Source organism: Colobus angolensis, unplaced genomic scaffold (assembly GCF_000951035.1).
Source record: "Colobus angolensis palliatus isolate OR3802 unplaced genomic scaffold, Cang.pa_1.0 Scaffold142, whole genome shotgun sequence".
NCBI lineage: Eukaryota > Metazoa > Chordata > Mammalia > Primates > Cercopithecidae > Colobus > Colobus angolensis.
Genome location: NW_012114511.1, coordinates 3,135,296 through 3,156,380, shown reverse-complemented (window position 1 = coordinate 3,156,380; position 21,085 = coordinate 3,135,296). Strand labels below are relative to the sequence as shown.

The 21,085-nt window shown below is 38.3% G+C and overlaps 2 protein-coding genes across 8 annotated transcripts in view; one reads left to right on the top strand and one right to left on the bottom strand.

Annotated features, from left to right (window-relative positions):
* FAM13B (family with sequence similarity 13, member B) overlaps positions 1 to 10,215 on the top strand; it is an 86,824-nt gene extending 76,609 nt beyond the window's left edge. For 2 of the 4 annotated variants that reach the window (XM_011935275.1, XM_011935276.1), the window contains 7 exons: positions 429 to 658; positions 3,271 to 3,354; positions 3,584 to 3,679; positions 6,779 to 6,862; positions 6,958 to 7,121; positions 7,954 to 8,055; positions 9,621 to 10,215. In XM_011935275.1, coding sequence (XP_011790665.1) covers positions 429 to 658; positions 3,271 to 3,354; positions 3,584 to 3,679; positions 6,779 to 6,862; positions 6,958 to 7,121; positions 7,954 to 8,055; positions 9,621 to 9,744 — 884 coding nt within the window. In that variant the 3' untranslated portion in view covers positions 9,745 to 10,215. The remainder of the gene's footprint in view (positions 1 to 428; positions 659 to 3,270; positions 3,355 to 3,583; positions 3,680 to 6,778; positions 6,863 to 6,957; positions 7,122 to 7,953; positions 8,056 to 9,620) is intronic. The other 2 variants (XM_011935279.1, XM_011935277.1) reach the window with 1 other exon arrangement.
* The window catches only part of PKD2L2 (polycystic kidney disease 2-like 2), a 49,153-nt gene continuing 35,315 nt past the window's right edge, over positions 7,248 to 21,085 (bottom strand). The window contains exons 13-15 of one of the 4 annotated variants that reach the window (XM_011935280.1): positions 13,787 to 13,899; positions 13,302 to 13,409; positions 7,248 to 7,615 (exon numbers count right to left, since the gene is read on the bottom strand). In XM_011935280.1, the coding sequence (XP_011790670.1) occupies positions 13,319 to 13,409; positions 13,787 to 13,899 (204 nt within the window). In that variant the 3' untranslated portion in view covers positions 7,248 to 7,615; positions 13,302 to 13,318. Of the gene's footprint in view, positions 7,616 to 9,500; positions 10,173 to 13,301; positions 13,410 to 13,786; positions 13,900 to 21,085 lie in introns of those variants that run through there. The other 3 variants (XM_011935283.1, XM_011935281.1, XM_011935282.1) reach the window with 3 other exon arrangements.

Genomic DNA, 21,085 nt, shown 5'->3' with positions numbered 1-21,085 from the left:
GTTAGAGACGGGGTTTTGCCATGTGGACTGAGCTAGTCTCGAGCTCCTGACCTTAAGTGATCCGCCCACCTCAGCATCCCAAAGTGCTGGGATACAGGTGTGAGCGACCATGCCTGGCCTCAGCTAATTTAAAAAATTTTTTGTAGAGATGGAGTCTCACTCTGTTGTCCAGGCTAGTCTCAAACTCCTGGGCTCAAGCAGTCCTGCCTCAGCCTCTCAAAGTTCTGGGATTACAGGTGTGAGCCACCACGCCCGGCCTAGAATAGCTATCTTGCTGTTTTTCGCTTCTTAAATGTTTTATTTGGCTTTGAAATATCTAAGTCTAGGTGCTTTAATGTGTACTTTCTTGTTGTGTATCTTGCTTATTCTTTGACCTGGTCAAAGCTAAAACCAATGATTATTGATCTCTCCTTATTTCTGACATGTAGATGCAAAACACAAAAATTCTGATGGAGAATTTGTACCTCAGACACGTCCACGTAGTAACACTCTTCCAAAAAGCTTTGGCTCTTCTCTAGACCATGAAGATGAGGAGAATGAAGATGAACCCAAAGTCATTCAGAAGGAGAAGAAACCATCTAAAGAAGCAACCCTTGAACTTATTCTTAAAAGACTGAAAGAAAAACGTATTGAGAGGTGTCTTCCAGAAGATATCAAGGTACTCTTGAGCTGTGATTTTTGCCCAGATTAGCCTTTAGAATTCCTGAAACAAAATAATTTCTATAGCAGGATAGAGATGTCTGGGTAGTCTGATTTTCCTGAATCTGCTCCCCATCTTTGCAGATTCAGAAACATGCTTTAATCAGCATAACAGAAGTGCCAAATACTTCAGGAATTGAATCATAATAAAAGTGAAAAAACTAGAATGCTGATGAGTTCATTTATGTTTGAGGCAGTTGGCAAGATGAGTATATAAAGAGCACGAAACAGGTAGCTCATGCCTCTAATTCCAGCAATTTTAGAGGTCCAGGCAGGAGAATTGCCTGAGCCCAGGAGTTTGAGACCAGCCTCAGCAACAAAGTGAGACCCTGTCTCTGCAAATAAAATTTAAAAATTAGCTGGATGTGGTGGTATGCACCTGTAGTTCCAGTTCCTTGGAAGGCTGAGGTGGGAGGATTGATGGAGCCCTGGAGATCAGGACTGCAGTGAGCTGTGCCTCCAGCCTGGATGACAGAATGAGACCCTGTCTCAAAAAAAAAAACAAAAACATGAAACAGACCTACAGACCTCAGCTTGAATCCTGTCCTTGTGTCTTAATAGCTATATGTATTGACTTCCTAGCTTATGCCAGACATTGGGTGGTTATATTTTATGCATTATGCCACTCAGCCCCTTCAACAATCCTATAATGTATATGGACGTGATTATGTCCATTAATACTAACTTGATACGGTTATGAAGATTAAATGAATTTTTTTTTTTTTTGAAGAGCCATTATTCTTCCCTAGTAAAGCCTGTGCCTAGGGCAGTCCTAGCACTTGGCAACCTATTCTTATATTGGATGAGACTTGCTTGGAGAATGGAGAGAGTAGATGGTCTCAGGTGAACTTTTATCTAAGTAATAGTCCTGATGCAGAACTCTTACTTTGACAACAGAGTATACCTCTCTCATGATCCAAATATTGGAGTCTTTCTTTCCCTTGAATAGAGCTGAATTAGTCATTCTTATCTCTTCCCCTCTTAACGTTTCTCTTGCTTAAAAAAAATTTCTTTTGGCCGGGTGCAGTGGCTCGTGCCTGTAATCCCAGCACTTTGGGAGGCTGAGGTGGGTGGATCACCTGAGGTCGGGAGTTCGAGACCAGCCTGGCCAACATGACGAAACCCCATCTCTACTAAAAGTACAAAAAAAATTAGCTGGTTGTGGTGGCACATGCCTGTAATGCAGCTACTCCAGAGACTGAGGCAGAAGAATTGATTGAACCTGGGAGACGGAGGTTGCAGTGAGCCAGGATTGCACCACTGCACTCAAGCCTGGGCAACACAGCGAGACCTCATCTCAAAAAAAAAAAAAATTTTTTTTTGGGTAGAAATCGTGTCTCACTATGTTGCCTAGACTGGTCTCGAACTCATGGCATTAATTGCCGAGATTATAGGTGTGAACCACAGCATCAAGCCCTTTTAAAATTTTATGTTAGAATAAATATTCCCTCACCCCCCCACAACTTTATGCAAATGTGTTATCCCTGGTGTAAGACTGATTCAAGCTTGAGGTAGAAATCAGTGTTTGACAGATTACACTCAGCTATCCTCTACTGAATGTATATAATTTTAAAGTTATGTTTGTTATAGCAAGATGTTATCCAGTGAATTTTTTTATCTTAAATTTTACTCTCATGAGAGACCAGGGTAGTATTGAAGAGTCCTGGGAATAAGTAGAGAGATTATTTGGTCTAGTGTTGAAGGGTATTCTGTGGAACGCACGTTCAGGTGTTAATAGTTGATCCTGTAGAACGAAGGGGACAAATTTGTTTTAATTAGTAAGAGGATGCAAGGCTTACCATATTTATTTGTCTGTGGAGCTTGTTTGTGGACAAATAAATTTGGGAAGCATTGCTTACTCTACTAATTAGACTATAAAAGCTATGAGAAGAGTATTGCAGTGTAAAGAATGTGCTAACCCAGATGAAGGAAAACTGAGGTAATAGAGAAGTATGAGGTCACAAATGGACATTGTTGAGCTTTTTCCAGGATCTTTCCACTATACTGCTTCTAGATTTTCTTAATGGTTTAGAATAAATATTGTATTGTAAAACCTATGTGTGTATGCGCATGCGCATGCGTGCCTACTCACTTAATGCCAATAAAATGCCAACAACATTAAATGAAATAGCAAGTAGTTATTTATGTTTACTCTGTGCCAGGTAGGCAGTGTTGCAAATACTTTACATAGAACTCATTTATTCCTCATTAGAGCCCTTTAAGGTAGAACGAAGTATTCCCATTTTACAGATGAGGATATTGAATACAAAGAGGTTAGGTAATTTACCCAAGCCAGTATTCATAATCTATTCAGATAAAATGTAAAGCCATCAAAGGGGTTGGTACCTACTTATTACAAGAGCAAATTGTACAGGAGACTGAAAAATTTGCCTGCAAATCCACAAGCAAAGGCTTTATTAGCCTGGGCTAGACTGTTGATGGTCTGTCCTATCTACCTAATTATTTACTTTGTGGGCGTGAGGAGAATATTAATGATGCCAGTGGAGTTTTTGTTTTTGTTTTTGTTTTTGGGTGTTTTTGTATTTTGTTATTTTTTTTGTTTAATTCCAGAAAATGACCAAAGATCATTTGGTAGAAGAGAAAGCTTCTCTTCAGAAAAGTCTTCTTTACTATGAAAGTCAACATGGAAGGCCGGTAATATCTCTCTTGCTAAAAAGATTTGATTTTATGTCTTAAAAAAGAAGATGAATCACTTCTGTGGCCTGCGTTCTTCAGGGCTGTTTTTTGAGCATTATTTCCTGCAATTGGGGGATTGCCTATGTATTTAATATAAAATTTGAAATTGGGGGAATAAGTCATTGTTTAATGTTTTGGACATTTTAGATTTGTGATGACTAGACAGTTTCTTTTTTTCTTGCTTCAGGTGACCAAGGAAGAAAGGCATATTGTTAAACCTCTCTATGATAGATACAGGCTTGTAAAACAAATGCTTACAAGAGCTAGCATCACTCCTGTCCTTGTAAGTAAAATAAGCAGTAATTCTCTAGTTCATTTTATCAAGATGTACTCTTCCCCCCAGAAATTATTATTGTGGTATATTGGAGAAATACACAGTCAAGACAGAAATAATTGTCACTGTAAGGTGAGATTACTGATTTTAAAGTAGGAAACTAATAGTGTCTGCTTAGTATATCCCAGACACTTTTGTAAGCATTTTGTAAGCATTTTTATGTGTGTTTATGTCATTAAATTCTGACAAGTAAAATCACAATAGGTAGAATATGATAGCATCATTTCAGAGGTGATGAAACTGAGGCTTAGGCAGTGAGTGATGTGCCTAATCTACTTTGTAAGTGACAGAAGCAGAATGGGAAACTCAGAGTTTCTAGTTTATTTCCATTTAAATTCATATCAGAGTGTCTAGTTTATTTCCATTTAAATTCATGTCTTTGAAAATGCATCAGTTTTGTGGTGGCCATGATGATGTCCTTTTATTTGCATAATGATATAAGCTGACTTTTAAAATAAGTTGATCTTTTTATTCTATTTTTATTTATTTATTTATTTATTTATTTATTTATTGATTGATTGATTGATTGATTGATTGAGACGGAGTCTTGCTCTGTCGCCCAGGCTGGAGTGCAGTGGCCGGATCTCAGCTCACTATAAGCTCCAACTCCTGGGTTTACGCCATTCTCCTGCCTCAGCCTCCCGAGTAGCTGGGACTACAGGTGCCCGCCACGTTGCCTGGCTAGTTTTTTGTATTTTTTAGTAGAGACGGGGTTTCACCGTGTTAGCCAGGATGGTCTCGATCTCCGGACCTCGTGATCCGCCCGTCTCGGCCTCCCAAAGTGCTGGGATTACAGGCTTGAGCCACCGCGCCCGGCCATAAGTTGATCTTTTTAATGAGAAAAAGTCACTTAATATAATGCTCATTGGTATTTGTGTGCATTTTTAAAGAAAAATGAAAACTGTAGTATTTAAATGCAGATTAAGTGCTGTCTTCAAATTAACCTTTAAATAGTATGACTGTAGATAGATTGGTCTTGGGTTCAAATAGAAAACAGCATGTAGCCCATTCTACATGTTTCCTATGAATTAATTCATTGAACTTTCTGGTTTGCTGTGGCTTTCAGGCTATTTTTGTGTGGATAGCTACTTGCATGGCGGCTTCCTTTAGGTGATGACTGCCTGGTGACTTTTTTTTTTTTTTTCCAACTTTTATTTTAGATTCAAGGGGTATATGTGCAGTTTTATTACCTGGGTGTATTGCTTGATGCTGAGGTTTAGGGTACAAATAATCCTGTCACCTAGGTACTGAGCATAGTGCACAACAGTTTTTCACTTCTTGCCCCCCTCCCTCCCCTCCCCCCAGTAGTCCACATTGTGTGTTGTTGCCTTTTTTTATGTCCACGAGTACCTGATGTTTAGCTCCCACTTATAGATGAGCACATTCAGTATTTGGTTTGCTGTTCATTTGTTACTTCGCTTAGGATAATGGCCTCCAGCTGCATCCATGTTATCCTAAAGGACATGATTTTTTGTTTGTTTGTTTTGTTTTTGTTTTTGAGATAGAGTCTTGCTCTGTCACCCAGGCTGGAGTTCAGTGGTGCGATCTCGGCTCACCGCAACCTCCGCCTCCTGGGTTCAAGCAGTTCTCCACCTCAGCCTCCCGAGTAACTGGGATTACAGGCACCCGCCACCACGCCCAGCTAATTTTTTAGTAGAGACAGGATTTCACCATCTTGGCCAGGCTAGTCTTGAACTCCTGACGTTGTCATCCATCTCCCTCGGCTTCCCAAAGTGCTGGGATTACAGGCATGAGCCACTGTGCCCTGCCAATTTTGTTCTTTTTTATGGCTGTATAATATTTTATAGTGTATATGTACCACGTTTTCTTTATCCAATCCACTGTTGATGGGCACCTGATTTCATGACTTTGCTATTATGAATAGTGCTATGGATAACCATGTGACTGCATGTGTTGTTTTTGGTAGAAGGATTTGTTTTCTTTTGGATATATATACCTAGTGATGGGATTGCTGAGTCGAATGTTAGCAGATGAATGGGTAAATAAGATGTGGTAACCTGTACACCCAAAATACTCTTCAGCCATAAAAAACAATGAAATAATGATAGATGCCACAACATGAGTGAACCTTGGAAACAAGCTGAATGAGAAAAGCCTGACACAAAGGGACACATATTATATGATCACATCTTTATGAAAGATTTAGAATAGGCAAGACCATAGAGACAGAATTTAGATTAGTGGTTACCAGGGGCTAGGGGGAGAAGGCAAATGAGTGACAGCTAATGGGTACAGAGTTTCTTCTGAGGTAATGAAATGTTCTGAAATTAGTGGAGATAGTTGCACAACTTGGTAAATATACTGAAAACCACCAAATTATACATTTTAAAAGGGTGAATTTTATGATATATAGTTATATCTTAATAAAGTTGTTTTTAAAAAAGTATAGAATGGTCCTCAAACCAAAAAAGTTGACACCTATTTTTAAAAAGAAAAGTGCTTCCAATTAAACTATATATGTGTTCTTATCATTTAGTTTTTTTTTTTTTTTTTTTTTTTTTTTTTTTGAGGTGGAGTCTTGCTCCGTTGACCAGGCTGGAGTGTGGTGGCGCAATCTCTGCTCACTGCAACCTCCACTTCCTGGGGTTCAAGTGATTCTCCTCAGTCTCCTGAGTAGCTGGGACTACAGGCGCCTGCCACCACGCCTGGCTAATTTTTTTGTAGTTTTGGTAGAGGTGGGCTTTTACTGTGTTAGCCAGGATGGTCTCGTTCTCCTTACCTGTGATCTGCCTGCCTTGGCCTCCCAAAGTGTTGGGAGTACAGGCATTACCCACCACGCCCGGCCCATTTAGAATTTTTTAAATATCTGTTGTATGAGCTCTTCTAGACTTTTCTAGGCATAAATTATTATCTTCCTTCTGCATAAATAAAAATATAAGCAAAAATAAGCAGTTCCTAAAAATATTTAAAGCAAATGTTTAAGATTTTGAAAATAAAATTGAAGATTCATAACATAATGAAGTGAAGCTTCACTTGACACTTTGAATACTTAAAATGTAAAACTATTTATATTATTGATTGTTATAGGGATCTCCATCCACAAAGAGAAGGGGTCAGATGTTACAGCCAATCATAGAAGGAGAAACTGCACATTTTTTTGAAGAAATCAAGGTAATCCTTTAAAGAAATAATTAATCTTATCCCTTCCCTAAGGGAAAAGTTCAAAGACAAGGCATTTTTGATTCTCTGTTTGGATATCTTTTTAGGAAGAAGAAGAAGATGGCGTTAATCTGTCCTCTGAGTTAAGTGATATCTTGAAAACTGCAGTACAGGTACAGTCTTCATTAGAAAACTCTGAATCTGATGTTGAAGAAAATCAAGAAAAACTGGCTCTGGATCTCCGATTGTCAAGTTCTCGAGCAGCTTCTATGTATGTATGCTGATTTGTGATTTTAGCCTATTTTTATGATAAAATGTATATGCCAAGAAATTTGATGTTAAATGAGCATTAAGGAATTAATAGGAGATAAATCAAGATTTATCAAAGGATGCATGCTTTTTAAGTGTGATTTACAAATATTTATTGTCGTTCCCATTTTTAAATAAAACATCACTGTGTTTCAAAAATTAAAAAAAAAAAAATCTAGCCAGGCACAGTGGCTCATGCCTATAATCCCCGCACTTTTTGAAGCTGAGGCAGGAGGATTCCTTTGAGGCCAGGAGTAGAAGACCAGCCTGGGCAACATAGACCCAGACTCTATAAAAAATTTTTTTAAAATTAGCCAGGGGTGGTGGTGTGCATATGTGGTCCCAGCTACTTGGGAGGCTGAGGCAAGAGGATCGCTTGATTCTCTGTTTGGAGGATATTGAGGGCCCTGTCACACCACTGTGTTCCAGCCTGGGCGACAGAGTGAGACTCTGTCTCTAAAAAAGCAAACAAACAAAATCCTACAGTTGATTTATAACAAAGTACAGGAACTAGTTGTGAGTTGATCTTTTTGTTCAATATCCACTTCTTTACCTTTGGGTGATACGGTATAATGTCTCTGGTTCTGAGCCCTGACTTCACTGGGAAGATTTTAAAGTACTGATGCTTGAATCCTTCAGCTGTTCTGATTTCATTGGTTTGCAGTGGAACTTAGGCATTGGTAGAGCTAAGAGTTCCCCAGCCGCTTTTAATTTGCAGCCAGAAATAGAACCTCTCTTAAGAATATAATGAATCAAGTGTGCCCTTCAGTATTTTCTTACCATTTCAATTCTAGGCCTGAATTACTGGAACAACTTTGGAAAGCCAGAGCTGAAAAAAAGAAACTACGCAAAACGTTGCGGGAATTTGAAGAAGCATTTTATCAACAAAATGGAAGGTTTGTTGAGCATCACAAAATTGAGTCATCTTTCTCCTCTAACTCACAAGTTGACCATGTGTTGAAATAATGGAATATGTGGGGTTAGAAATTGTGCATATAGGATGCTAGCACTGAAAAATTTTAAAACATTCCTTTATGCTCAGAGGCCCTGCTTTTAATGGCCAGGAATAGTCACAGCTAGTGTAAACAAATCTGATTAACTATTTTCAGATTGTCCTAGGGAGCCTTGGTTGTATTGCAGTGATTTTATATTCTTTAATTCTACATCCTTACCCGTTTGGGAGTGGTTGTGACATGAGATACCTCTTATTTTAGAAAGGATCCCATGACAGGACTGGTATCCTCAACTAGTTTGGATTTTTTATTTTATACTGAGACCATTGTGTTCATACTGTGTGTTGAGGCTGCCCATTTCCAAGGTGTGTAACAGTGTGCCAGGCATGTGGCTCCTATAATACGGTATGGCACGTGCCTTTATCTAACTAGGTAATGCACAATGACTTGGAAGGGCTCTTTTAAAACTAAGAAAAATACATTCCAGTTCTGATGGTGGCCAGAAGTTTGCGTTCAGTTATCTCAGGCCGGAGAAACATTTTTCTAAGTAGCTGGGTTAAATTCTAAAATATCTGTACTCTAATTCCCTTTGCTTTGTGAGTCTCCTATATAGGTTGGCACATATTGGTTACAAATAATCTGAAGTGGGCTAGGCACAGTGGCTCATGCCTGTAATCCCAGCACTTTGGGAGGCTGAGGCGGGCGGATCACGAGATCAGGAGATCGAGACCATCCTGGCTAACACAGTGAAACCCCATCTCTACTAAAAACACAAAAAATTAGCCGGGCGTGGTGGCGGGCGCCTGTAGTCTCAGCTACTTGGGAGGCTGAGGCAGGAGAATGGCGTGAACCCGGGAGGCACAGCTTGCAGTGAGCAGAGATTCGACCCCTCCCCCCCACCCGGGAAAAAAGAGAAAAACCCTTTCCAAAAAAAAAAAAAAAAAAAAAGAGAAAATTGAAGTGCAGAAATGCATTTTTCCAAGTGTCTTCTAGTTCATTGTATTATTGGAAGAAAATTTTGCTTACAGTTAGAATAGTTTGATTCTTTAGCTAGTGATTAAACTGAATTGCATTGGGTCATTACTATAAAGTTAGAAAATTGTTCTTGTTGCAGGTAAGATAATTTACTTTTACATCTCAATTCACTGGAGCCACAGTTAACTAAATGTATTAAATGACTCACTGTAGCCTCCAACACTTAATAGACATTCACAGACCTGGCAGAGTCTAGCGCTGGATGTCCTACTAAAATATTGGGTTTCCTACAGTTATCTATATTGATTATTTGTAAGTATAGCATCATTTAATCTATCAGTAGAGAAGTCTATCAAAAATTTTAGAAATGTTCCTTGGGGATGAGGGTATTAGTCCAATAACTTTTTTTTTTTACAGAACAACTTTTTATTTGAACTTATATTTAGTAACAGTATGTCTCATATTAAGACAACTTTTGGATCTTTTTTTCCAAATGATTTTAAGAACATTACAAATTTTATTTTCTCCCCTAGGAATGCCCAGAAAGAGGATCGTGTTCCAGTGCTTGAGGAGTACAGGGAGTACAAGAAAATTAAAGCCAAGCTTAGGCTTCTTGAAGTTCTTATAAGCAAGCAAGATTCTTCAAAATCCATATAAAATACGTTCTTTGAAAATTCATATCATAAAGTCAGTTGTATTCCTTGAAGCTATCATCATGGGTACTTGGCTGGTACTTAAATTCATTTTGTCAGGCACTCAGAGAATCTCATTTTGTACTTGGTTGTGGGGCCAGTAAACAAAACAAATGATGGGAGAGTAAATAGGCCCTCTCAAGGGAGTGTAAGGTGATGTTCCATATTAACCACAGACTGTCCTCTCCACTTTTAGCAAACATGGTTTCCTTCATTGTTTTGTACTACAAATACATCCTTTTAGCAAAAGACTAGAATTTTATTCTTTCAACTTCAAGAACTTTGGAAATGCAAACTTTTTGTTATTACCAACTTTTTGTTTCTCATTACTGAAGAAAATTGGAGGAAAATCTTCACACTGAATTCTTCTGTTGCCTTTTTCTTACAGAATGACTGAAAATTTGAAAGAAAAGCCTATAAAAGTACACATATGCAACTGTGTTCTCTGTTTTCCTAGAAAACCAAAATCAAACTGAGATTTCAAGTCCTACTGTGGAATACCTTTCTGTTTAACTCCCAAAGTGACACCTCACAGGTAGTATGTTAGTAAAATTTTTCAATTCAGTGGTCACACAGCTCCTGGATGAAGATAACAGTTGGTAGACCAAAAAGTGACCTTGCTTAGTATATTGAAAACACATACCACACATCACACACAGAACTGAATCATACCACATGCTGCCTGTGGGACTTCAGTTACTGTTTCCTGCGTTACTGTTTATCCGCTGGCAATGGTGTGATTTGTCTGGATCAGATCCGCGCTGTTCCCCAACCCACCTCCAGATAATGTGAGAAAATAGCCATGTCAGTATGTAGGAACTCTGATGGTGCTCAGATTTGTGTGTTCATTCAATGGGCCTAAATCAGTAATCATTATGCCTAAAGTAAATCTGTTCTTAACAAGGGCTATACCACTGCATTTTCACATGTACCTTCAGGGGGTTATCTTTTTTTTCCCCCTCCTGTTTTAATGAGCAAAATCCATACCAAAACAACAACAACAACGCCCTCTTAAGGAACCACCCTTTGGTCAGTCATCACATGCTGTTTAAAGCAGCTGTTTACAGGATGTGTAGTGGTATGTCCCTTGTCATAAACTCTTAGCATATTTTTTTTTCTTTGGCTTTGCATGGCTTTTCTTCAGGTACTTTCCCGGTATCATTCTGCTAATCATTGTTACCGAATGGTGACTTCATTTGTGCTAACAGTACAACAGCAGATTTGGGTCAGGCTTAATCTAAGTGTTAACTTTTTTTTCCTGGTGCTTTTTTGGATTGATGACTGTCTCACTTTGACTATATCCATGTTTTGCATGCAATTAACTTTTTTTTTCTGGTGCTTTTTTGGATTGATGACTGTTTCACTTTGACTATACCCATGTTTTGCATGCAATGACTCATGCGTGGTTTTCTTAACTAGCTAATATTAACAATTTGTTCCATACAAAAATGGAATTTTGCAACATCTTTTAATAAGGTGAGGGAAGCATGAACCTCAGACTTCTGGCACTATTACATAGTAAGCACATGAAGTAGTTTGATAATAAATAGCAGTTCTAGTACTTCACATTTCACCCGTGTGTGCAATGCCTTTTTTTGGGGAGGGGGGAGGGTGAGGGAAAACCTAGTAGTGAATGTGTAGTTGGGGAATAAAGAAAAGCACTAAATCCTGCCCTTTTTGTGTGGTTTCCTTTTGATACAACTAGGTTATTCGTAATGTATACCTAGAAAAGTGAAATTGAAAATGCCAAAAGATGTATCATTTTTATTTGAATTCATCATGCAGTGTACATTTCAGATAATTTCCTTCAGTCTCCAGATAGGAGTGTATCCAAACATCTAATTTTGTGTGCACTGTGTATTTTATATGAATGTTTTATTTTATATACCACATGCAAAAATGTCCATATGCACTATTTAAATGTTTTAAATAATATATTCCTTCTTTATAATGCTAAATCTATATGAGTACCATATTTTTATAAGTCAGTGGCCTGACTGGTTTCATTTTAGAATTAACAGCTGCTTCATGATGTTATTCAATGTTAATGTTTGGCTGTGAGTAGAATATGTAAAAGTGGCATGGCAGCACTTATGCTCTGTGACGGTATTGTGTGTCATAGTTGAGCAGTAGCTGGTAGAATTAGGCAGTTGGTGATAGTTTTACTTTGGTACAAATAAAAACTGTATATCTATATACAAATAATATATAGATATATATATGTCCACCAGTATAATTGCATTGCTGTGTCTGGCACTTCATTGTACAGACTTTTGTAATAAAAGAACTCGAAAGTTCTAAGTCATTGTAAATGTATGTTTGTTTTTCCATTGGGCTTAAAAAAACAAGTCCTCAAGTGTTCCATCACCCTTAGGCTTTGTTTAAATGATCCCACCTGGGGGCTGTGGTAGGGAACAACAGGGTCACTAAACTATTTGGCTGGTTACAACTCTGGGAAATGGTAAGGCAGGGAAGGGCTATGTTGTTCATTCCCTTGTGCAAATCTAGGGAGAAGCCCCAGATAGAACAGTTAGCATTTCTTGTTACAATGAATTATCCCATTAAGAACAGTTGATGTACAGTCTCTTAAGAGAAGAGCTTGTCCTGAGGAAGGTGAGTAGTAATCTAAAAATGGCTTTATATTCGAGTTTTAAAATTCAGGGACTATTGAGCACCAATGTGGAAGTTGAGTGCTAAGGTCAAATGATGTTGCTTGGGCTGAGAGAACATGTGGCTATTGTAGGGGGGCTTACATAGCCTAGAAAAATTAGAAGAATTTATCTCCAATTTCCAAAATGCCAGCCACACACAACTCTCCAACCCTCCAAATAAGGCTGTTACAGCAACCTCATTTACACTTTCCAAACATAACTTCTTATGACACTGATACGCCTACCCTGCTCTGCATTTTATTTTGGGGAAACCTTAAATGCATTACACCTTAGAAATGGTCTAGGTAAATTTCCAGTTTGAAGATGTTAGTGAAATTTCTGTAGGTGGCTGAGGAGTTTGTTCTACACTTTGGCTTTTTCCAGAAGACTTCAAATTCTAAAGAATGGAGGGAGGTTACTTTGGTCTTATATAATGGTTTCCCAGAATCCTAAGCCTTTATTGATTTATCTGTGGCCAGAGGAATTCAGAACATGGTACATGATGCACTTGATAGCACCAATAGTTTTTCTACTCTGTAACTTGGAGAAAACTGTCTTTATCTACTTACTGAACTACTAGAGACCTGCCCCATGAACTAGAAGCATTTTCTTGTACTTTTCTTTCACTTTTCTAGAATTTGATAAGAAACCTCATTATAAAATCCTTTGTACCAGTGTGTGTATACTGGAGGCTTGTCATAATATGCATGGATTGTACAGTCAGTCCCTGTCAGAGGCACTTAATTCTGACCCTGAGGATAGTTTGATGATAGATTGTTTAGTACTTTTTAAAGTGTGCCTGAAACGCATACAAGTTTATGAAGTAATAGATGAATAAGAAATGCTCAGTGATTGCATCACATATTCTTACCTCCACTTGTCTCAATACTATAGAGCTGAAACCTTTCTCATCACTTGATTTAGCTTCAAATTGATGTAGTGTAATTCCTTCTCCAGCTCCACAGCAAATAAAAAGAGTCTAGAAAATTTAGAAGGAAGTAGAGAATGAGTCAGTAACTAGTTTGAAATGCTTTGGGAAGGTAGTATTGTAAGCTCCTAAAACGTGCCTCTTGTGGCCAGTAATAGATCTAATATTCTAAAGCTGTGTGGAGAACAGTATCTGCTATGCAAATCAAATATAAATGGCAGTTTCTGTTATTTAGAGATACGGGGATGTAATCAAAAGCTTCTCACCTTTTAAGCAAATGGAGTCATACGCAACTTTAAAATTGGATAGAAAATAAAGGCATCCCGATAGAATGAGGTTTTAGGTTCAGGAAAATAATGTGTTTAACTCATGTCCTTAATGCCCATGTCATGATATCCCATAATACTCTGGTTAGAACATAAGCTTACTCTCGAAATTCTTCTTGAGTGACAGGCTGGTAGTCATCTTGAATTTCTGTGGAATAATACTTTTTCTCAAGCCTCTCTTTCCATTTTTTCATCTGCTCTGCCTTTTGAATCTCCTGTCAGGGTAGAGGATAAGTAAAGGCTGAAATCTTTAGTTCTCTATTTCAAGTTTTTGGCACACAAGCATCACAGGGTTGAGGATCTTAAGCTGTTCTCCTCTCCAGCCCTCAGATTTTAAGCCCTGCTGGTTTTTTGCCCTGCCTGGGTGTGCATCAGCGAAGTCACTTCAGAGGACTTGATTGGTGTAATTGCTGTCTAGCATAGTTAGGGAAGCTTTGTAAACAAATTATAAATTACTCGCATTTCACTGCCTTTTCCCTTTAGTATCTCCATCTGAATTATTTTCTCTTTCTTTTGGTCAAAGGTAAGATGTTCTTTCCATACCTCTGTTCTTCAGTGTAGCAAATGTAACTAGTAATTAGATGCAAAGTCTATCTGTGGGTATGTTTGGCCTTTCCAGCAGCTTTTCAGCCAGATGACTTCAAAACCCCCTCTTTGTAATTACTGCATTGGTTAGTCAATGTGTGCACTCCAATCTGTCTACGTATCCAAAAACAAGCCGTTTGTACCACCAAAAATTGTGTTGCTGAACCTTTCTGTGCACTGTTCTCACTACCACCCGCTTTCCTTAGGGTGTCCAAATACCCTTTTCCCAGCTACAGATAAAAAAGGGCCTGTGTGTTGTGGAAAATAACCATAGCACTAGAAAAAGGTGAAGAAAGAGGAGACAGTGCACCCAGATGTGATTCAAAACCTTCTCAGTAAATTGGTATGATACTTCCCTGTGCCAGCAATAATGCCAGGTAGCAAAGTGGATCCCTTTATAAGGGTTCTGATTACCTTCCTCAGAGAGGTTGGTGATGCCTAGTGCCATACACTCTGTGGTTGCTTCATAAGTGTGTACTCTTCTGGTCAGAGAAACTGTCTTAGAGAGTGCCTTTCTTTAAACCAACATATTATTTTTTTTTTAAGACAGTCTCACTCTGTCGCCCAGGCTGGAGTGCAGTGGCTCAGTCTTAGCATTCAAAGTGGAAGTTGAATGCTAACCACCCCTTCTGGGTTCAAAGGATTCTCCTTCCTCAGCCTCCCGAGTAGCCGGGATTACAGGTGTACACCACCATATCTGGCTAATTTTTGTATTCTTTTTAGTAGAGACGGGTTTCGCCATGTTGGCCAGGCTGGTCTTGAACTCACAGCCTCAAGTGATCTGCCCACCTCGGCCTCCCAACGTGCTGGGATTACAGGTGTGAGCCACCGCACCGAGCCTTAAACGAACATATTCGAAGCAGGAAAGGATGGCTTTCAATCCTAGTTTTGTTTTGGACGCATTACAGCACCCATGGTTTGGCTCATTTACTAATACTTTTAATGTGCTAAAAAGTGGTAGTCCCTGAAACCATTTCTAAATGACCAGGCCAATTATAAAGTGGATGTGTTAGTAATAAAGGTAGAATAGCATAGTAAACTTATTTTAAAAACCCATCTCAGCCATCATTCTTTTTGTGAAGCCTTCCTTGACATTCAGAGGGAAGTGGTACCTTTCCTCATAAGCTGAGCACCAACTCTTCGGTGACCCTTCCTCCAAGCTCCTATGTCCTGGTCGCCCTACCTCCTTCCCTTGTGGTAACTGCCTCCTGCAGTTAGTTGTCTGAATGATCTTCATGTTCATATTGGCCCTTATACTTCTGTAATATCTCAGAAGCAAATTCTGTATACTAAACTCCCTCTTTTTGAACTACCTAATGTGATTTCTGTTTTTCTGACAACTCTTAACTGATGAATAATTGGTAGCAGGAGAGACCCAAAGAAACAGACCCTCATAGATAGCATGCTTCCACCAAAGGCACAACAGTTGACTTAAACTGAATTTGAGACTGCCACCTGACCATTTTGGATTCCTCATGCTTACAGAACCAGCAGGGAAAGAAGTGGTTATTTATGTATTGAGGTGATTGATCCGAATTACCAAGGGAAAATTGGATTACTGCTACAAACTAGCACAGTGCGGACTGTGCCCAAGGGATTCTCTGGGGTGCCTCTTAATACTTCCATGTCTGAAAGTAAAAGGTAATGGGAAACCACAGCATTCCGTTAAAGACAGGACCACTGAGAGTTCTAAGTTAATCCTAAAGCAGCTAGCTGAGCTCTTGGCTGTAGGCAAAGGGAATGATACGGAATGGGTAGGAGAAGGAAGTTATAAATACCAACTATAGCCTTGTAATCTGTTACAGAAACAGACTAGTCCCTATTCCTATTTCCTCCTTTGCTTGTTATGTATATATTTTCTTTCTCCTTTATCTAAGGAATAGTGGTGGCTAACTGTAGTTTAAACATTAGGTTGCAAAATATTCTTAAGGAATTGTGATTCAACTAGAAGAGGTCATAAAACATGCACAGATGGATACAATTACTGTTGGGACTTTGCTTCTCCCTTTTTAGGGAGAAGGTAAAAATACCTTCATTTGTATAAAGGATAGTTTGATCTGACTGGATAGAATCTTGGAATCGTCATTTTATGGAAGTGCAAATGTGTATGCCACAAGAGTGAAATGGACCAACTGTTGAGCTCAAAATTTACCCTCTTAGACTCTGTGATGTTGGGTTTTAGGCTTTGTAAATTTCATTCCCTAAACTCTTAATAGCTGGATTCCTGTTAGATTCTGCCAGTATTTGCAGGATAGAGGGGAGAAAGGTGGTTTTGTTGTTGTTGTTGTTTTGCTTTTTGTTCTGTTTCTATTGGCATTGCTTATGCAATGGTAGTTATCTCCAGCAGCAGTGGCTCCAGTTGTAGCATCTAGCTGCTTTTGGCATACTCAGAAGCAGCCTCATCACACCCACTCAAGAAGTACAGATTGAGTATCCCTAATCAGAAATCTGAAGTGTTCAAAATCCAAAACTTTAGCACCTCCATGACTCTCAAAGGAAATGCTCACTGGAGCATTTTGGATTTCAGATTTTTGAATTAGGAATGCAGATATATAATGCAGATATTCCAACATCTAAAAAAAATCTGAACTCTAAAACACTTCTGGGTCCCAAGCATTTTGGATAAAGAATACTCAACCTTTATCAGCAGCAGCAGTGAGGTACCTTCTCATCACAGGACTGAGCAACAGCTCCGCAAGCCCCTTCTCTAAGATAGTAGGTTCTAGTAACACCACCTTTTGTGATCTTAGCCCTAGGAAGGTAACCTTTTCCTGCAGTCATTATTTATGAGTTGCCTCAGTATTGTCATATCACTTTTTTCTCTCTTAATATCTGTGTAGTAACCAATTCACTGTAGTATATTTTCTCTATTTGAAATACATATTGTGGTTTCTTCCTGAGTGGGCTCTGACTGATTGATGTAGTACGTTTTCTCATTTGGTCAGGTGTATTTTTGTGTCTTTTTTTTTTTTTTCTGAGACAGAGTTTCACTCTTGTTGCCCAGGCTGGAGTGCAATGGCATGATCTTGGCTCACTGCAATCTTTACCTCTCAGGTTCAAGCAATTCTCCTACCTCAGCCTCCCAAGTAGCTGGGTTTACAGGTGCACACCACCACACCCGGCTAATTGAGATGGAGTTTCACTCTTGTCGCCTGAGCTGGAGTGCAATGGCGTCATCTCGGCTCACTGCAACCTCTTTACCTCTCAGGTTCAAGCAATTCTCCTACCTCAGCCTCCCAAGTAGCTGGGTTTACAGGTGCACACCACCACACCCGGCTAATTTTGTATTTTTAGTAGAGATGGGTTTCACCATGGTCACCAAATTCCTGACCTCAAGTGGTCCACCTGCCTCAAGTCTCCCAAAGTGCTGGGATTACAGGTGTGAACCACAATGCCCTGCCATATTTTTGTGTCTTTAAGGAATACTTAAAAGTTTTATCTTGGTTTTGAACATTTCGTTAATTGCTGGGCATTTTCTACTTTGTTGCTGTTACAAATAAGGTCTTCTATTTTAATTTTTAACAAACCAATTGATGTTTGCATATATGATGTTTATGTAAATTATTTTTCCTATCATTTTACCTAATTATCTTTTTTTTTGGTAATTTTTCAGATCATCGTATACCTAGAAAATTGAAGAGAATCATAAGTAAAGGCAGTTTTACTTTTTTCAATTAGAAATACCTCTAATGTAGTTCTCTTATCTAATTGTTTTGACTTTACCCCTCTGATACATCACTATCTTGTCCCTGACATGTTCAATGTTTTCCTATTAAGGTGAAGAGGATAAGATCAATGTTTTTATCATATTAAGGAAGTATCATTGATTTTTATTTTTCCCCTCAAGATTGGGTGTTGAAACTTACAAAATACCCAGCATTTGTGAAAAATGATCATGCAGTTTTCCTTTTTTAATGCAATGAATTATGTCAATTAGTTGATTACCCAATTTTGAGCCATCTTTTCATGCCTAAAATAAATACTGTCTGAATCTTGATTATTGTTGCCGTTAGATTCTATCTGCTAATATTTAGGGTTTTTGCTTCAAGATTTATACATGAGATTTTCTGTTTTTGGCACAATATATAGTAGTTTCATAAACATAATTTGGGAGTTTCTCTTTTCTCTTTGCCAGGGCAAAGAGGAATGGTTTAAATAGCTTGAAACTGTTTGCCCCTTAAAATCTTATAGAATTTCCTTGTGAAGACCATCTGATTTTGGAGACAGCTCTTTGATGACTTCATTTCTTTTTGGAGACAGCTTTTTGATGACTTCATTTCTTCTACAGAATGGATTTGTTTAGGCTTTTTAATCTTCTGGGCTCAGTTCTGATAAATTTTATTTGCATAGAAATATTACCCATTTCATTCAGTTTTTCATATGTTATTTTCATAGAATTACACAAAAAAGTATCTTAGTGAGATCTTTTAATTCCTTCCCTTTCTTATTTCCCCCATTGTAATTTCTTACTTTGCATGTTTATACTTTCTCTCCTTTATTCCACTAGTTACCTACTGATTTCTTTTCACTGATGTTTGCAAGGAACTAGCCTTTTGATTTATTTATACTACTACTTTTGTTTATAACTCATTAATTCTACTTTAATAATTTTTCTCTTGGGTTTTTTTTTTGAAAATTAATGCTAACATTCACTTCTCTATATTCTTTTATTTTTATTGATAAATTTAAGACTTAATTTTCCTCTGGATATTTTTTTACTTTATCTCATAGATTCTGCTACATGGGATTTTTATTATTTTGTTTTCTTGGAATTCTATGATTTCATTTTTTTTTTTTTTTTTTTAAGACTGAGTCTCACTCTGTTGCCCAGGCTGGAGTGCACTGGCATGATCTCGGCTCACTGCAACCTCCGCCTCCCAGTGTTCAAGTGATTATCCTGCCTCAGCCTCCTGAGTAGCTGGGATTATAAGCATGCGCCTCCACACCCGGCTAATTTTGGTATTTTTAGTAGAGACGGGGTTTCACCATATTGGTCGGGCTGGTCTTGAACTCCTGAGTGATCCGCCCACCTCGGCCTCCCAAAGTGCTAGGATTACAGGCATGAGCCCCCATGCCCGGCCTGTATTTCTTCTTTGACTCGAGTCATTTAATAGAGAGTTTTGATATTTTTTAGTCACAGAATTTTTTCATTTTCTGATTTTGTTACTAACATATTTTTATTATGTTGTTTTTAGAGAATTTTTTTCTGCATTAGCTTTTGGAATGTGTTGAGGCTTTCTTTGTGGCCCAGTAGAGGAGCAATTTTTATGAATGAGAGTACAGAACTTAATATACAACTGTAAGATCATCTTATTTATTAATATGTTTTGGGTTTTTAATCCATTTATTTTTCTTGATCTGTTCTTTGTGTTTTTGTGTGTTCCTATTTCTCCTTTTTAAAATCCAGTAATCTTTATGCAAGTGGATACTCTGTTGTTTGGTGCATAGATATTTGTAACTGATAAAATTAATCTTAGCTTCATAAAGTCATTTAGACTTCAGGTCATTTGGAGCTTTTTGTCTAGAATCCTTTGATTTATATTCAGTTGTGTCCCCTGTTATCTTTTGTTTGCCTTTTAGGTCTTTGATCATGCTTTTATATTTAACATTTTGGAATCTCTTTAAGTATATATTTTAGGATATGGCATAGAACTGGGTTTGCTTTGTGATTCAAACCCCATCTGTCCTCTAGTAGAATCCTTAGAAAGGTGATAGTATTCCCTGAGTTCTTGCATGTTTGAGCCTTTATATTTGAAGCACAGCTTTGCTGGATGAAAATATTTTTCTTTTTAAGTAAATTAAGTTTATTTGCATGTATTTATGTTAGATATATCTGGTTGCAGTTATACTGTTTTATATTTATATTTTAAGTCTTTTACTGTGTGGTCTGTTTTTGTTTTGTTTTGGTAATTTTGCCCTATAGAAATATGTGTATTTTTGTTCTATTGTTTTGTCTTTGTATATCTTTTTTTTTTTTTTTTTGAGATAGAGTTTTGCTCTTGTCACCCAGGCTGGAGTGCAATGGCCCAATCTGGGCTCACTGCAACCTCCGCCTCCTGGGTTCAAGCAATTCTCCTGCCTCAGCCTCCCAAGTAGCTGGTATTACAGGCATGTGCCACCACGCCTGGCTAATTTTTAATTTTTAGTAGAGATGGGGTTTCTCCATGTTGGTCAGGCTGGTCTTGAACTCCCGACCTCAGGTGATCCACCTTAGCCTCCCAAAGTGCTGGGATTACAGATGTCAGCCACCGCACCGGGCCATCTTTGTGTATCTTTTTATATGTCCTTAGTCCTCCCTTTCTTGCTTTGTTTTCCTCCTGTGATCAACAAGCAAATTAACTTGTAAATTTTTCTTCATCTTCCTCTCCTTTGCTACCCAATTATATTCAATAATGTTATTTTTCACTGTATATGAGAGATGATGTCTTTTGTAAGACATACCATTATTTCATGTACCACTTAGGTAAACAATGTCAATTAAACTATGACCATTAACTATAAAACACATTCTGATTTCACAGATATTAAAATGTGAAACAACAAAAGTGTTTGAAAATCAATAAAATAGGGCTGGGCACAGTTGCTCATGCCTGTAATCCCAGCACTTTCAGAGGCCAAGGTGGGAGGATCGCTCAAGGCCAGAAGTTCAAGGCCGGCCTGGGCAACACAGTGAGATGCCATCACTATGTAATTTAAAGAAAGAAAGAAAGCCTGGGCCCAGTGGCTCACAGCTGTAATCCCAAGACTTTGGAAGGCCAAGGCGGATGGATCACTTGAGCCCGGAAGCTCGAGACCAGCCTGGGTAGCATGGTGAAA